This window comes from Symphodus melops (assembly GCF_947650265.1).
Source record: "Symphodus melops genome assembly, chromosome: 7".
NCBI classification, from domain to species: Eukaryota; Metazoa; Chordata; class Actinopteri; order Labriformes; family Labridae; genus Symphodus; species Symphodus melops.
This window is the reverse complement of record NC_136697.1, coordinates 28,609,602-28,624,882: the sequence shown is the minus strand read 5'-3', so window position 1 is coordinate 28,624,882 and position 15,281 is coordinate 28,609,602. Positions and strand designations below refer to the sequence as shown.

Sequence of the window (15,281 nt, the reverse complement as noted above, 5' to 3'; positions counted from 1 at the left end):
GAAATAAAAAGAACAACATTAAGGGCTATTGGTGTATATTTGATCTTATCCAGTTACTTTGTTTTCTTGTTTTTTAAGAAGCAGATTTAGGATTCAAGAATAAATCTAGTCTGATCGCTTTAATCCTGTTGGATTAACTTGGAACAAACGAGTTCAGAGGAAATTATCTGTGGAGCTCTTAATGATTATTTACTATTTCTATTTTTTATACTTTAAAAACTTTACAAACTAAGTCAACAGAGCAACAACATCCAGGATCTTCTAAATATTTCAGGGCTCAAAGACGTCCACAGACACAATTTGAATTTAAAAAAATAATCTTTGTTATTTACTCATATATATTTATTAACTTTGTTGTTGTCTCTGGCACTACAGTTCTGTTTACATCTGTTTACATCATGTCTGTTTACATCTGTTTACATCATGTCTGTTTACATCATGTCTGTTTACATCATGTCTGTTTACATCATGTCTGTTTACATCTGTTTACATCATGTCTGTTTACATCTGTTTACATCATGTCTGTTTACATCATGTCTGTTTACATCTGTTTACATGCATGTCCTTTGACTGTCCTCTGAATCTAACTCTGTGACTTGTGTTTTTTAACTTGTGCTAACATCTAGACACTTTACTCTCTGCTCTTCCTTCGATCTAACTTTAACTTTGCACTAACACTCTGACACTTATTCTTCTTTGACACTTTATTCTTTGTTTATCTTGGTTAAATGTTTATGTTGTTATTTGCTGCTCTGTGAGCCCTTGAATTGCCCCCCGGGGACAAATAAAGTTTTTTGAATTGAATTAAGCAGAGCACATTAAGATCATAATTCATGTTGAACATCTTCCTAACTTTTTATCAATAAGTCGTCATTAGGAGGGTATTTAGGAAACTGCTTTATTTATACCGACAAACTAAATTCTGTTATAATTTAAAGGTGCCATAGGTAACGTTCAAAAATACTGCGTTTGTAGTGACACCACATGGCCGTCAGGTGAACTGCACCAGTGACCTGCTGCTCGCTCGTCCTATGTCCTTGTACGTACACAAACAAGCATCAACATCGCCCCTGAAACACTGGATGTTTATCAGCATATTATGTCCAGAGGAGGTCAGAGGTCAGACACGTCAGAGTCTGTGTGTCTCATTCTGCCTGACAGCAGGAGTGTGCGCTGAGTGTGTTCGCCTGTGAGAGCTCTGAGGACGGATGGAAATGTGTGGAAGGCGGCCTCTGGCTGTGCAGGTGAAAACTGAGATCATGTGATGAGTTTGTAGTTTGTTGATTTCTGTGAGCTGAGTGGAGTGAGGAGGACGATGAGAAGGCAGATACAATTAGAACTGCAAACGGTGATGAAGGGCCCGAAGCACGCCGTGCATGTTGGGGTGTGTTGTGACCACAGGAGTCCAACAGCGAGGCCTTACAGTTTAATTTGTGTAAAAGCGAAAGTTTAACAGGACACCAAGGCCACGCCCTTTTGTGTAGAATCGCACAGAGCACAATGTGGGATCGTAAACATGCCTAGAACACACTGACTATGAGTTTGTGATGATCGGATGAGCAGAGTCTCTGGGAAGTTCAAATAGGAAGTCTGAAAATGCAAAATTGGGTCATTTTTTATACATTCAAAAAATGATGGTGGACTTCCTGTTGGGTTTTGAATATGGGTGTCAGAGGATTTTATGTAGGTCCTGACATGGTTAGCATATCTAAAATTTTCATGCATGTCAGAAAAAAACCTCTTGAGGTGGGCTGTTTGACAGTATGCTGTGGCCACGCTCTTTTATGTAAAATCTTGGTTTCACATAACTTTGGATCTTTAACATGTCAAGAACAGACTGAAAATAAGTTTGTGATGATCTGATAGTGTGCCTCAGGGAAATACATTCAAATAGGTAACCTGTGAAACGCTAATTTGCATTCAAAAAATATGGCAGACTGTAATGTTTTAAATTTAGGTTTACATTTTATAATTTTGTTAATTAATGTAGGTGCTGACATGATTAACACATAAACATTGTCATGTATGTCAGAAAAGAAAACCTCAAAGAGACATAAAAGTTTGAACGCTGTGGTCCCGCCCTTTGATGAAATAACGTGCAGAGCACAAGTTGAGATCTTCAACATGTCTCGAACACACTGACGCTGAGTTTACGATCATCGACTGAACCCCTCAGACAAGTTCGTTCAAATAGGTAACCTGTGAAATGCTAATTTGAAGCATTTTTCTTGCATTCAAAAATTTTTGGTGGACTTCCTGTAAGGTTTTGACTTTCATTGTGAGGGATTTTATGAAGGTCCTGACACGGTTTATGTGCATAAAAAATGCACAAAAAAATTTAGCCACACCCACTTATTATACCCTCATGACAAGTTTTACTTTCCTACTGTGATCATGTGTGTGACGTTTGGTGAGTCTACGACTATATTAAGCCCCTCAAAAAAGTACTTCCTGTTTGCGGAGAACGACACGTCTGTATGGGGAAAGTGTTTGGCGTTTGAGCTTGAAATGGTCGTATGGCCTCGGTGTTAGGACGGTCCACCCCCCTTTAGAGGAAGATACAATGTTCTTTGTAGCTGTAGCTAGTGCTAATTCAGAAGCAGTGACTTCCTACTGTCAACAGATGGCGCTGTGAGTAATGTTCAAGGCAGACCCTGGATTGTGCATCACAAATTTGGGTGATTTTTGAATTCAGCATGGCAGACATGCATTTCAGCATTTTACAAATATACAAAAATATAAAAATGTTCACCAGAGCCGATGACCTTGAACATTTTGGTGAGTTTTCGTTCACGTTCAGGCATTCAAAAAATGACTGCAGAGTGGTGGAAGAATGAAAACACTCTTAAGGGATACAATAGGATCATTCACACTTGGTTTACCTTCAGGAGGTCCAGAGGTTTTAATGGCTCCGCTGACCTGATTGGCTGGTCCAACACCTTCAGAGGTCACTGCTCTGCACCTGATCATATACTCTGTGTTTGGACTCAGATCACCCACTGTGACCTCTCCAGGTTTTGATGCTGTCTGTTGTTTCCATCCTTCCTCTCCACTGACACAGTACTCAACAGAGTAGGAGGTGACGCTCTCTGATCCAAACTTTGGTGGATCAATCTTCAGTGTCACACTGTTGTGGTTTACATCGCTGACTGTGACTGTTTCAGGCTTTGAAGGCGGCTCAAAGTTCTCATTGTCAAGAAAGCCGTCTTTATAAATGTAGATGCTCGAACCTTTCTGTGTCTCATTTGTTATTCCGACTGCCATGAACTTAATGTTCTTGTTCTCCTGGTTGGCCTCTGCAAAGTCACTGAAGAGCTCTGCTTTTTCCTTCGTTGATTTGGCTACTTCTCTGGAAGCGTACCATTGTTCCTTCTCTACATCCTGAGTCTGTGGATCTTGACGGTTTTCTGGTTTTTGTCTTAAGTAGTCTGACAAAGCTGAGAGGTACGGTTCATTGATTCCCAGTGAGGTGAAAACAAAACACACAGCTTGCTCTGCTCTTAGACTTTCTTTGTAAAGGTCATTCTGAGATGGTACAACCTTTGTGTTCTTCATCATCTCTGTTAAAGACAATAATGTCTCGATCTCTCTCTCTTTACAATCCATCCACTCATTCAGGTTTTCATTGTTGAATGGAGAAGAATGTATTTTCCTCAGGACATCTGCGAGCACAGCCTCCTCTTCTCCTCCTCCTCGGATCGATGGAAGTTTCTTTGCCAGAGTTTGTTGGAATTCCAGTTTGAACTCAGAGCACCTATTTTTAAAAGTTTTTATCTTTTTGCTGATCTGTGGGAACTGCTGTGCTGTGGTGGTTCTCAGTGCATCGTTACACCTCATTTCCAGCTCACTGAGGTCCTCCAGGACACTCTGTGATTCTTGAACTAAACCTTCACTTATCTGACGTACAAGTTTAGCAGCAGTAGAATCTAACATTGTCAGAGGCAGCAGCCAGACCTTCACTGGTACTGCGTTTTCTCCATTGGCTCCCAACAGTTTAGGCAGACTTTGGTAGACTTGTACTGCTTCTTTAAATGATGTTGGAGTTTTCTCAAGAGAAAAGTCTCCAATGAAACTGCAGGAGAACTTATCAACACTAGCTTTGTCCTGTTCATCCATTTCCAGTGAACCATCACCCTCGATAGAAATTTGAGGAATTTTATTGATCGCAATCTTCAAGTTTCCCTCAATGTGTTGTTGATCTTCTTTTTGAGAAACTTCACGGTCAAAGACAAAGAAGGCTTGTGCCCCATAAAGAATCGCTGTGACTACATGTGTCGCTAAATCTTTCTCCAAAACATTCTGGTGCTTCATATTTCCTGTTCCAAGATGATCCATCGACAGTTCCCTGACCTTTGTCGTTGCTTTGTACTTCAGTGTTACTCTGGCTTGGTTTTTGGAAGTCTTGCTGTTGTTCAGGTATTTGGCTGATCCACCTACTTCTACAAGTCCCCCCAAGAAACTTGCCTTCAATGATGCTTTAACACCGAGTGCAGAGGATTTATCCTCAATAGATTCAGAGGCAACTATCTTAAAATCACTAAAGGGCTTTGCTCGTTCTCGAACATGATTCATCAGGTCATCACTGTCCCACAGGGTGATTCCTGCAAAACAAAGTAATTTAAACTGTCTTACTTTATGATAAAAAGGATTTGGGAAACAAAACAAGAACATCGTACTTCTTAATAATATATTATACATTTATATATTAGGGTATTTGGTACTTAAGACATGTCTTAACTCAGAAAAAGTGTCTGGCACAGTATCATTAGTGTTAGAGCAGAACAGTCAATAACACTATCATCCACATTTAAGTTGATTTTTGGCAACATTACAGACTTAGAATAATTTCTTATTGCCATGTACGTAGAAGGAATTTGTGTTGGGTTGAAAGGAAAAATAGGCTAAAATAACAAGTACTTAAATAAAAGCCCCATCACTGATGGTGATGGGGTTTATCTTCTTATCTTCCCCAGCTTCACCTGCTGACTCCTGACAGACAGGAAGTCTGTGATCCACCTGCAGGTGGAGTCAGGCACATTCAGCTGAGAGAGCTGGTCCTGGAGCAGGGCCGGGATTATTGTATTGAAGGCATAGCTGAAATCCACAGACAGGATCCTGACGTAGGTCCAGATGCTCGAGGAGGGAGTGAAGGGCTAGGTTGACAGCATTGTCCACCGACCTGACAAAGGTGAGGGCCCCTTTGACCAGAATATCTAATAAATCCAAGGATTGCACCAGAAAAATGGGAAATAAGTCTGATGGAGTTGTAGGGCTTATATTTATAGGCTCTTCTCTGGTGAAAGAGCAGTGTGTATCTGACATACAACTAAAACAAAAAAACAGACAAACACTGGGGTGACCGTCCGAGGCAGATTACCACATGCCAAAATGTTTTAGCACCACCGAGATGCCCTGAAAGCATTGAACTCTTAACTGCTCTGCCTATTTAATTCACATATTAATTTGATTGAAATTCACTCACTCACTTAACCCAAATGTTGCTATCCTTTTTTTGTTCTGCTGACCAATCAGAGGCTGAATCTACAATCAGCTAACACATAAAGAGCCAATGAGAAGCCATTGCTGCCGAACTCTGATGTCAGAGCCTGCTCTCAGCACAGAAATATGGACAACTGATTTGAATTGATTCATCTTGTTCACCTTATTCTTGGAGATCTGTGCTATTTTTACAAAACAGCATTCAATATTGTGTAGATTGAATTGAATACTTTTTACACACTCGCCAACACCCCCAGAGGGACATATCACAAGGTCAACGAGTCTCATTTGACTCCCGGTTCACTACAGAGACACATTCTATACAGAAAGCAAAACTGTCAAAAACCGAACTAAACTCACCCGTGTCACAAACATTGCAGCCAAACTAAACGGTCTCCCCACTCCCACCCTGTCAGAACTCAATTCAAAGGCCATCACACGCATCGCTCACACAATAGCACTGGCCATCACCAACCAATCAACTGCCACCTCACCATCATGCCCTCTGGACGCAGGTACAGGTCCCTGCTGTGCAGGAGGGCGCGATACGGCAGAAGCCTGGTGCCTGCAGTCATCTCAGCCCTCAATAAAAATCCACCTCAGTCCCAATCCCCGGTCCCGCCATAACCATATGCACTGTATGTCCTGTCACTGTATGTCCTGTTGTCCCACATGTATCCCCCTGTGTTCACCCTCTGTCAGCACGCTGGCCTTAAAACTGTATACCGGTGAAAAAGAATTTCCCCTCGGGGACAATAAAATAAAAAGTCTAAAGTCTAATCTTTCAGACGAAAGTGGTATTGGGATTTTCTCAAAATCATGTTTTGGGTTTTTGACCCGTGATTCCTTCATTTGTTTATTTCACTTTCCGCTGATCACCAGGACACAGGAGAACCAACTTAGGAGGCCAAAGGTCAAAGTTTTTGTTGTTTTACATTTACTTCATTAGTTGACATTTACTTGAGGGTACTTTCTGATTCTCTAGGATGTCCTGGATAAATAGATATATTACATGGTTGTGCCTGATGCCTTTTCACAGAAGGAGACCAGGAGTTAATAAATCAGGTGAAAGTGCCTCAGACCTCAGAGGGTTAATGTTTGTGAATCCTTACCAGGGATGAGTGAATCTTGGCGACAGTCATACAGCATCCCCAGGCTGAACGGCCGGCCAAGTGCTGCCACTTTCATCGTCCTGCTGGATACAGGGTCCATCTCTAAATGTAAACAGGAAACAGTAACTATGATGGTCTATGCCCAATACTCTCCTGCTATCACCTGACCACATAGTTTAGTTTCTGTAGAAAGGAATCTTTTGTCAGGAGTAAAAAATTATAATTGCATTTGCATAAAGTTCCTTCAATGTGTTATAAAAGTGACTTATAAGTAGATTCTTTATTTCAGTTCATCAACTTCACTGCTGGTTATTATCCCACTTATTACATGTTTACATGAGAAGAAGAAATCAATCAGTCGGCCCAAGGTTTGACTTTAAAAATGTTTATATTGATTTAGAACCGATTATTTTTCTCCCCTTAAAAAGATTTTGTGGTTGTAATTAGTTTGAATGGTCGTCTTATCTGTGTGTTCTTTGACCGTAACAAACTGTACGTTATTTATGATTTTCTTTTGACACCATAAAATGAACACAATGATGAAAAATCAGGAAGGAGAAGATATAAAACACGTACCAATCAGCTGTTTCTTCACAGGTCAGGATGAGCACAGGCTTTCTCTAAAGACGATTAATTAGATCATGGTTAACTGTCAGCATCTATATTTCACACATTTAGATCAGGAGAGACTGGAGACAGAAACAAAACTCTGAAGAACAAGCTGCAGAGCTTCTGAATTAAAAATTCTGACAACAAATTGTTGGACTGACTGACACTGAAACACCTGAAAAACAATCCAAACACAGCATCATGTTACTACTAAACCCTGGGCAAGTTTCAGTCCATAATAACACCCCAAAATAAGGATTGCATAACATACATCATTTTACAGTGTATCTTAAGACCGTGGCCCAGATGCTGATTTACCAGTAAAGTTAAATAGCAGTAAATATAAATGTGTACTCACAGTAGAAATGGGCGCATTCCTCTGAGGCTGGACGGTAGTTTCACATATTATAGTTTCTCTGAGAGGGGAACGCCCCCTAATGTTTATTCAATTACACAAGGCGGTACATAGAAGAGTCAGGCTGATTTCCAAAAGAAATACAAAGTGATTTCCAGACCTGGAGGGATAATAAATGTTGGAGCTGTAAGGATCAACAGAAAGTCAAAACGTTAATTAAAATGTCTTTCACTCATTGAAATACCTGAGAATCGCACACCTATAAAAAAAACAGTTGGGCAACTTCTGATTTCACGAGCAATTACTCTGAAATAAGGTAGGGTATGGGTGTTGTTCATACATGTATCAGATAGATAGATAGATAGATAGATACTTTATTGATCCTGAGGGAAATTCAAGGCATCCAGTAGCAGTATACAGACAGGCAGGACACAAGACATTAGTTACAATACACACCCGCTGTCCCCCCTCCCCTCTGTATACAAAATCCCCCAAACAAGATTTAGCAGCCCGTATGTGACTAAGAATAAACATAATTACAGGTTAAACCTGTGCAGTTAGCATTAGCAGTTAGACTTAAAACTAATATAGCATAATGTACATAACCTGTGAGGAGAGAAAAACATGTGTTGGTTAAAAGAGACCTGTAAACAAGTTAAAGAAACAAAGAAACAAAGTGCTGACCTTCTAGAAACTAGTTACATGTGCATGTACAGAGGTGTTTGAGGTAGTGCCAGAGGTGTGAGTACAGTCATTAAACAGTCAATGCAGGAATGTAAATTGGCTCACCAACTTAAAGGAGCAGTGATTAGCATTACGTGTCCTAGACAATATGGTGAAACCAGGGGTGATTAGGGTGATTATCGTTAAGTACCCAACTATTGAGGGGCAGATTAGCATTAAGTGTTGAAGACAATAGAGTGAAACTTGACCTAATTTAGGGTGATCATGTCAACCATTATAGATGTAGCATAACACAACGGTAGGATGAAACCAGACATGATTAGGGTGATTATCTTTAAACTGACCCGTGCTCAGTAAGGTGACTATCAATATGCATTACAGTGTCCAACTGGGGGCTGACTCTGAGGTCAGCAGTGCAGATGAGGAGTGAGAAAAAAGTGAAAAAAGAGTCCAGGGATCACCGTGCGCTTCTTCCCTGCCGTGACAGGGAAGTGTTGTACAGTCTTATTGCCAGGGGGACGAAAGAGTTCTTGAGTCTGTCCGTGGAGCACGACTGTGACAGCAGTCTTTCGCTGAACATGCTCCTCTGCCCGGTGAAGGTGCTGTGCAGAGGGTGGTGTGTGTTGTCCATGATGGAGAGCATTTTGTCCAGAGACCTCCTCTCTCCCACTGTCACCAGTGGGTCCAGCTCTGTGCCCACCACAGAGCCGGCCCTCCTCACCAGTCTGTCCAGGCGTGCTGCATCCCTCTTCTTGCAGCTTCCTCCCCAGCACACCACGGCGTAGAAGAGGACGCTGGACACCACAGACTGACAGAACATCTGCAGCAGCTTTTTGCAGATGTTGAAGGACCCCAGCCTTCTCAGGAAGTACAGACGGCTCTGTCCCTTCCTGCAGGTAGTGTCCATGTTAGGCGACCAGTCCAGCTTGTCATCCAGCTGCAGCCCCAGGTACCCGTAGGTCCTGACCACCTCCACGTCGACCCCGCCGATGGAAACAGGTTCTAGATGTGGTTTCTTCCTTCGGAAGTCCACCACCATCTCCTTGGTCTTGGAGGTGTTTAGCTGCAGATGGTTGTCACTGCACCACGTCACAAAGTCCTCGATCAGGCTCCTGTACTCCTCCTCCTGTCCATCCCTGACACAAGCAACTATCGCAGTGTCGTCCGAGTATTTCTGCATGTGGCAGAGCTTAGAGTTATACTGGAAGTCCGAGGTGTACAGGGTGAACAGGACGGGGGAGAGCACAGTCCCCTGTGGTGCACCGGTGCTGCTGACCAGAGTGTCAGATGTGCAGTCCTTCAGTCTGACGTACTGTGGTCTCTCTGTGAGGTAGTCCGTGATCCACCTCACCAGGTGCAAGTCCACCCTCATCTCGGTCAGCTTGTCTCTCAGTAGGAGGGGATGGATGGTGTCGAAAGCGCTTGAGAAATCAAAGAACATGATTCTCATCACGCTGCTCCCTTTGTCCAGATGAGAGTAAGCCCTGTGTAGAAGATAGAGGATGGCATCGTCCACGCCCACCTTTGCCTGGTATGCAAACTGCAGGGGATCCTGTGCGTGTTGTACCTGGGGTCTGAGGTGTTGGAGCAGCAGCCGTTCGAAGGTCTTCATAACGTGGGATGTCAGAGCGATTGGTCTGAAGTCGCCTGGCTCACTGGGGTTCTTCTTCTTGGGGACAGGGGTGAGGCACGAGGTCTTCCAGAGCACAGGAACCTTCCTGAGCCGCAGGCTCATGTTTAAGATGTGCTGGAGTGGCTCCCCCAGCTCAGCAGAGCAGGCCTTTAGCATCCTGGGACACACCTTGTCTGGGCCTGCTGCCTTCCTGGGGCGGAGTCTCTTCAGCTCCTTGCTCACCTGGTCTCTGGTGATGGTGGGGGGGAGGGGGGATGGATTGTCACTGGAGGTTGTATCTGTTCTGGTGGAGGTGTTGGGGGGAGTGAGAGGGGGGGAGGGGGTGTGTGGAGGGGTGCTGGGGGGACAGGCACTCGCTGCAGCGACGGGGCTGTCGAACCTGTTGAAAAACAAGTTGAGCTGGTTTGCTCTCTCAGGGTCCCCGTCTTCTGCGTTGTTGTTTTTCTTTTTGCAGCCTGTGATGTCTTCATGCCCTCCCAGACCTCCCTCATGTTGTTCTGCTGCAGCTTCTGTTCTACCTTCCTTCTGTACTCCTCCTTCAGCTCTGCCTGGTCTCCCTCCTTGAATGCCCTTTTCTTCCTGTTAAGGATCTCCTTGACATCGCTGGTGATCCAGGGCTTGTTGTTCGGGAAGCAGCGCACAGTTTTAGTGGGAACCACAACGTCCATACAGAAGTTCATGTAGTCAGTTGTGCAGTGTGTGACCCCCTCAATGTCATCACCATGGGTCTCTTGTAGGGCACTCCAGTCAGTGGTCTCAAAGCAGTCTCTGAGCGCCTCCTCTGCCTCAGGAGACCACTTTCTGAAGGTGCGTGTAGTTATCGGTTGTCTCTGGATCATAGTTTTGTACTGTGGCTTTAGTAGGACCAGGTTGTGGTCGGACTTACAAAGAGGTGGTAACGGGGTGGCAGTGTAGGCGTCCTTCACGTTTGCATACAGGAGGTCTATTGTCCTGTTCTTCCTGGTGGGACAGCTTACAAACTGGTGAAAGTCCGGTAGTGTGGAGTTCAAAGTAACATGGTTAAAGTCCCCTGAGATGGCGATGAAAGCATCCGGGTGCAGCGTTTATAATCTTGAGGTGGTCGCGTGGATGACGTCACACGCAGTTTCGGCGTGTGCCCGGGGAGGAATGTAAACACAGACCACGATCGCGTGAGAAAATTCCCTCGGCATGTAGTAAGGACGGACACCCACCGCCAGCAGCTCGATGTCTTTGCTGCACGTTGCCTCCTTCACAGTATCATGTCCATGGTGGCACCATCTGTTGTTAATAAACAGCGCGAGTCCTCCTCCTTTCCGTTTGCCGCTGCGTTTCGTGTCTCTGTCCGCTCTCACTGTAGTAAAGCCCGGTAGATCCACGTTAGCGTCTGGGGTGTTTTGAGTCAGCCAGGTTTCTGTGAGGCACATTAAACTGCACTCTCTAAATGTCCGGTTGTTCCTCACGAGAGCAGCCAGCTCGTCTGTCTTGTTTGTTAGACAGTTTACGTTCCCCATAACTATCACCGGAACCGAGGGCTTGTACCTCCATCGCTTAGCCGCAAGCTTAGCCTTTAGCAGAGCCCCGGCTCGACAGCCTCTGTACCGCCGCCTCAGCTCCTCTGGTATCGGATGAACGATGCCGGCTTGTCCCGCTGTCCGGAGCGAGAGCAGCGTTTCCCTTGAATAAGAAAGTTTTCCGCTGCTATTTCCACGAGGGCACGAAGAAGTATCCATAGGATACATAAAGTTATACACTGAAAGTGTACTATAAAAACTATATAGTATAGTACTATAAAAACTATAAAAGTAGAAGTTGGCGCAGAGCCACAACAAACGAATAACATATCAGACGAGTGCGACAGGGACGGAGCTACTGAAAGTGCGGCCACTCACGTCGGCGCACAGGTGAGATTGATCACCTGTGGCCAAGGGACGGATGGCCAATAACATCCTGCAGCTAAATGACATCTGTGTCTTACCTAGTTTCAGGAAAGCCTTTGTGTGTGTGTGTGATTGATTTTTCCAAGATTTTCCAAGATTGGATCATAATTAGATAGTTTTTTGGAAAAGTCACAAATTGGTGTATAAAAACTGATAAGAATGAAGGAAAATGAATGTTAAGCGTCCAAACCCACTCTGACCTGGAGGTGAACACCTCTATATAAGACCCGTGTTGGAAGGAAGAGCTCAGATTACCACTGGGTATTTTGCACCCTGCATTTTGCCCAGGAGTTGTGCATGCCCTGAATACGACACATTGAAAGAAGATATTCTGGACCTCATCATTTTCCAAACCCTGGTCCTATAGCAGACAAATCTGCTGCTGTTTAAAGTCAAACATGTCTTCTGCTTTAACATTACTGTAAATCATTTCTGATACTAAAGCTCACATCCAAAGCTCTCCTGCTGGCTGCAGAATACTGTCAGTTTGAACATGTTCTCCTCTTGGTATAATTGTTGCTTCAGAGCCAAATACCTCAGACGAGCACATCTATAAACAGAGCAGTTGAGCAATGTGTGTTTTCCAGGGAAATGACTGAAGGTGGTAGAATAAGAGCGTTATTCATACCTGCCGGGAAAACAGACCCACAGTGTACACATGCCTCACAAGTGTGCTCTATGTTAAAATTAAAGAGATGCACTCTGGGGTGAAATAACATTCTGCAGCTAAATGACATCACAACTCTGATAGTTGTGATTCATTCAACTTCACTCCTGTCTCCATTGTCCAGTCTCTCAATCATCATCACAGAACTATTATTGTTGTTCATACAGGTCAGTTTCCCTGCAGCCTGAGAGCGATGCTCATGCTGGGAACAAGCTTTGGAGATCCCCCCCCCCCCCCAACCTGTGGATCTGAACCCCCTGCTTCTTTATTGAGATCATGTTAGCTTGCATCACTGGGTACATCCCAAGTCCCTTATTTGCAGTCTCCTCGGTCCTCGGTCCTCGGCCGAACAGGAAGTAGTTCCAAAGCCGCCATGTTGAGGATCGTCCCAAAGCTCTAATAGTGAACGGAGGAGAGAGGATCGAGGAGCGAGGAGGCTGATCCGAGGAGCGATGACCGAGGAGACACGAGAGCTGACTTCACGGAAGTCTTTTCACTGACAGACACGCCCCCTTCTCGTATATCACTCACTGATTGGACGCTGCACAGGATCAGACTTCAGTTTAATACGGGAGAAAAGACGGACATTAAAAAGAGGCTAAACGGAGCGTGGGACATTTAAACAGATGATGAACATCAGTGAGTTTGTAAAGAGTCGCTCTGTGATGAGCTGCCATTAAAAAGAGTCTGATGAAGAGGAGTCCGTTTTATATTCTCACTTATTTATCTTCTGAACGTTTCATCATTTAGATTCTAATCAATCATTTTCAGTATCCTGACACATAAATATCTGTGTTTATAAAATACAGAGTTGGTTGTCTAAATACAGGCTAGGTTCAGTCCAAACTGATTAATAATAATCAATAATTATAGACAATTCAAAATGAAATCTTTGAGTCAGTAGAAACCGTCCTTTTGGTTTGAAACAGACTGCAGGTTGTTCTTCAGGTGTTTGTTATCAAGAAACACTGTAACTGTGTTTGATTAGAAATAATACAGTGTGTGTGTTTGATTAGTAATAATACAGTGTGTGTGTGTTTGATTAGAAATAATACAGTGTGTGTGTTTGATTAGTAATAATACAGTGTGTGTGTTTGATTAGAAATAATACAGTGTGTGTGTGTTTGATTAGTAATAATACAGTGTGTGTGTGTGTGTTTGATTAGAAATAATACAGTGTGTGTGTTTGATTAGTAATAATACAGTGTGTGTGTGTTTGATTAGTAATAATACAGTGTGTGTGTTTGATTAGTAATAATACAGTGTGTGTGTGTGTGTTTGATTAGAAATAATACAGTGTGTGTGTTTGATTAGTAATAATACAGTGTGTGTGTGTGTGTGTTTGATTAGAAATAATACAGTGTGTGTGTGTTTGATTAGAAATAATACAGTGTGTGTGTTTGATTAGAAATAATACAGTGTGTGTTTGATTAGTAATAATACAGTGTGTGTGTGTGTGATTAGAAATAATAGTGTGTGTGTGTTTGATTAGAAATAATACAGTGTGTGTGTTTGATTAGAAATAATACAGTGTGTGTTTGATTAGTAATAATACAGTGTGTGTTTGATTAGTAATAATACAGTGTGTGTGTGTGTGTGTTTGATTAGAAATAATAGTGTGTGTGTGTTTGATTAGTAATAATACAGTGTGTGTTTGATTAGAAATAATACAGTGTGTGTGTGTTTGATTAGAAATAATACAGTGTGTGTGTTTGATTAGAAATAATAGTGTGTGTGTTTGATTAGTAATAATACAGTGTGTGTGTGTTTGATTAGAAATAATACAGTGTGTGTGTTTGATTAGTAATAATACAGTGTGTGTGTTTGATTAGTAATAATACAGTGTGTGTGTTTGATTAGAAATAATACAGTGTGTGTGTGTGTGTGTTTGATTAGAAATAATACAGTGTGTGTGTGTGTGTGTGTGTGTGTTTGATTAGAAATAATACAGTGTGTGTGTTTGATTAGTAATAATACAGTGTGTGTGTTTGATTAGAAATAATACAGTGTGTGTGTGTTTGATTAGAAATAATACAGTGTGTGTGTGTGTGTTTGATTAGTAATAATACAGTGTGTGTGTTTGATTAGTAATAATACAGTGTGTGTGTTTGATTAGAAATAATACAGTGTGTGTGTTTGATTAGAAATAATACAGTGTGTGTGTTTGATTAGAAATAATACAGTGTGTGTGTGTGTGTGTGTGTGTGTGGACATAAACAGCTGTTCGGCTGATTGACAGCTGAACGTGATCAGCTGATGTCGCGTCATGTGACGCTGTCGAGGAAACGACGTCTCATGTGTCTTAAAGCTGATTTCCTCGGTCCTCTCTCCTCGGCTTCGTTTCCTCCGTGCATCTCTGGTGGGCGGGGCTTAGACGCAAGTGGAGGAGACAACTCGGAGGACACTCGGTGTAAATAAGGGAACTGAGAAAGGCCCCAGGAAGTGTAGGACATTCGATTTCTGATATGCATCTGGATGCTGATAACAGCTAACAAAACTTTGTCCTAATAAAGGCTGTTAGTAGATGCATGGTTCGTAGAGGCGTGGAGGCTGGGGTTTGCAGGACGGTCGAGGCTCAGAGTGTCCAAACCCACCCTAACCTGAAGGTGAACACTTCTACTAAAAGATTACCACTGGGTATTTTGCACCCTGCATTTTGCCCAGGAGTTGTGCATGCCCTGAAATGCCCTGAATACGACACATTAAAAGAAGATATTCTGGACCTCATCATTTTCCAAACCCTGGTCCTATAGCAGACAAATCTTCTGCTGTTTAAAGTCAAACATGTCTTCTGCTTTAACAT

The 15,281-nt window shown here is 42.9% G+C and overlaps 1 protein-coding gene across 1 annotated transcript in view; it reads right to left on the bottom strand.

Annotated features, from left to right (window-relative positions):
- The window catches only part of LOC306827327 (cytolytic toxin-alpha-like), a 44,580-nt gene extending 37,872 nt beyond the window's left edge, over positions 1-6,708 (bottom strand). Inside the window, exons 1-2 of the mRNA XM_079349055.1 lie at positions 6,612-6,708; positions 2,883-4,601 (exon numbers count right to left, since the gene is read on the bottom strand). Coding sequence (XP_079205181.1) covers positions 2,883-4,601; positions 6,612-6,687 — 1,795 coding nt within the window. The 5' untranslated portion in view covers positions 6,688-6,708. The remainder of the gene's footprint in view (positions 1-2,882; positions 4,602-6,611) is intronic.
- Between the last annotated feature and the right edge of the window lie 8,573 nt (positions 6,709-15,281).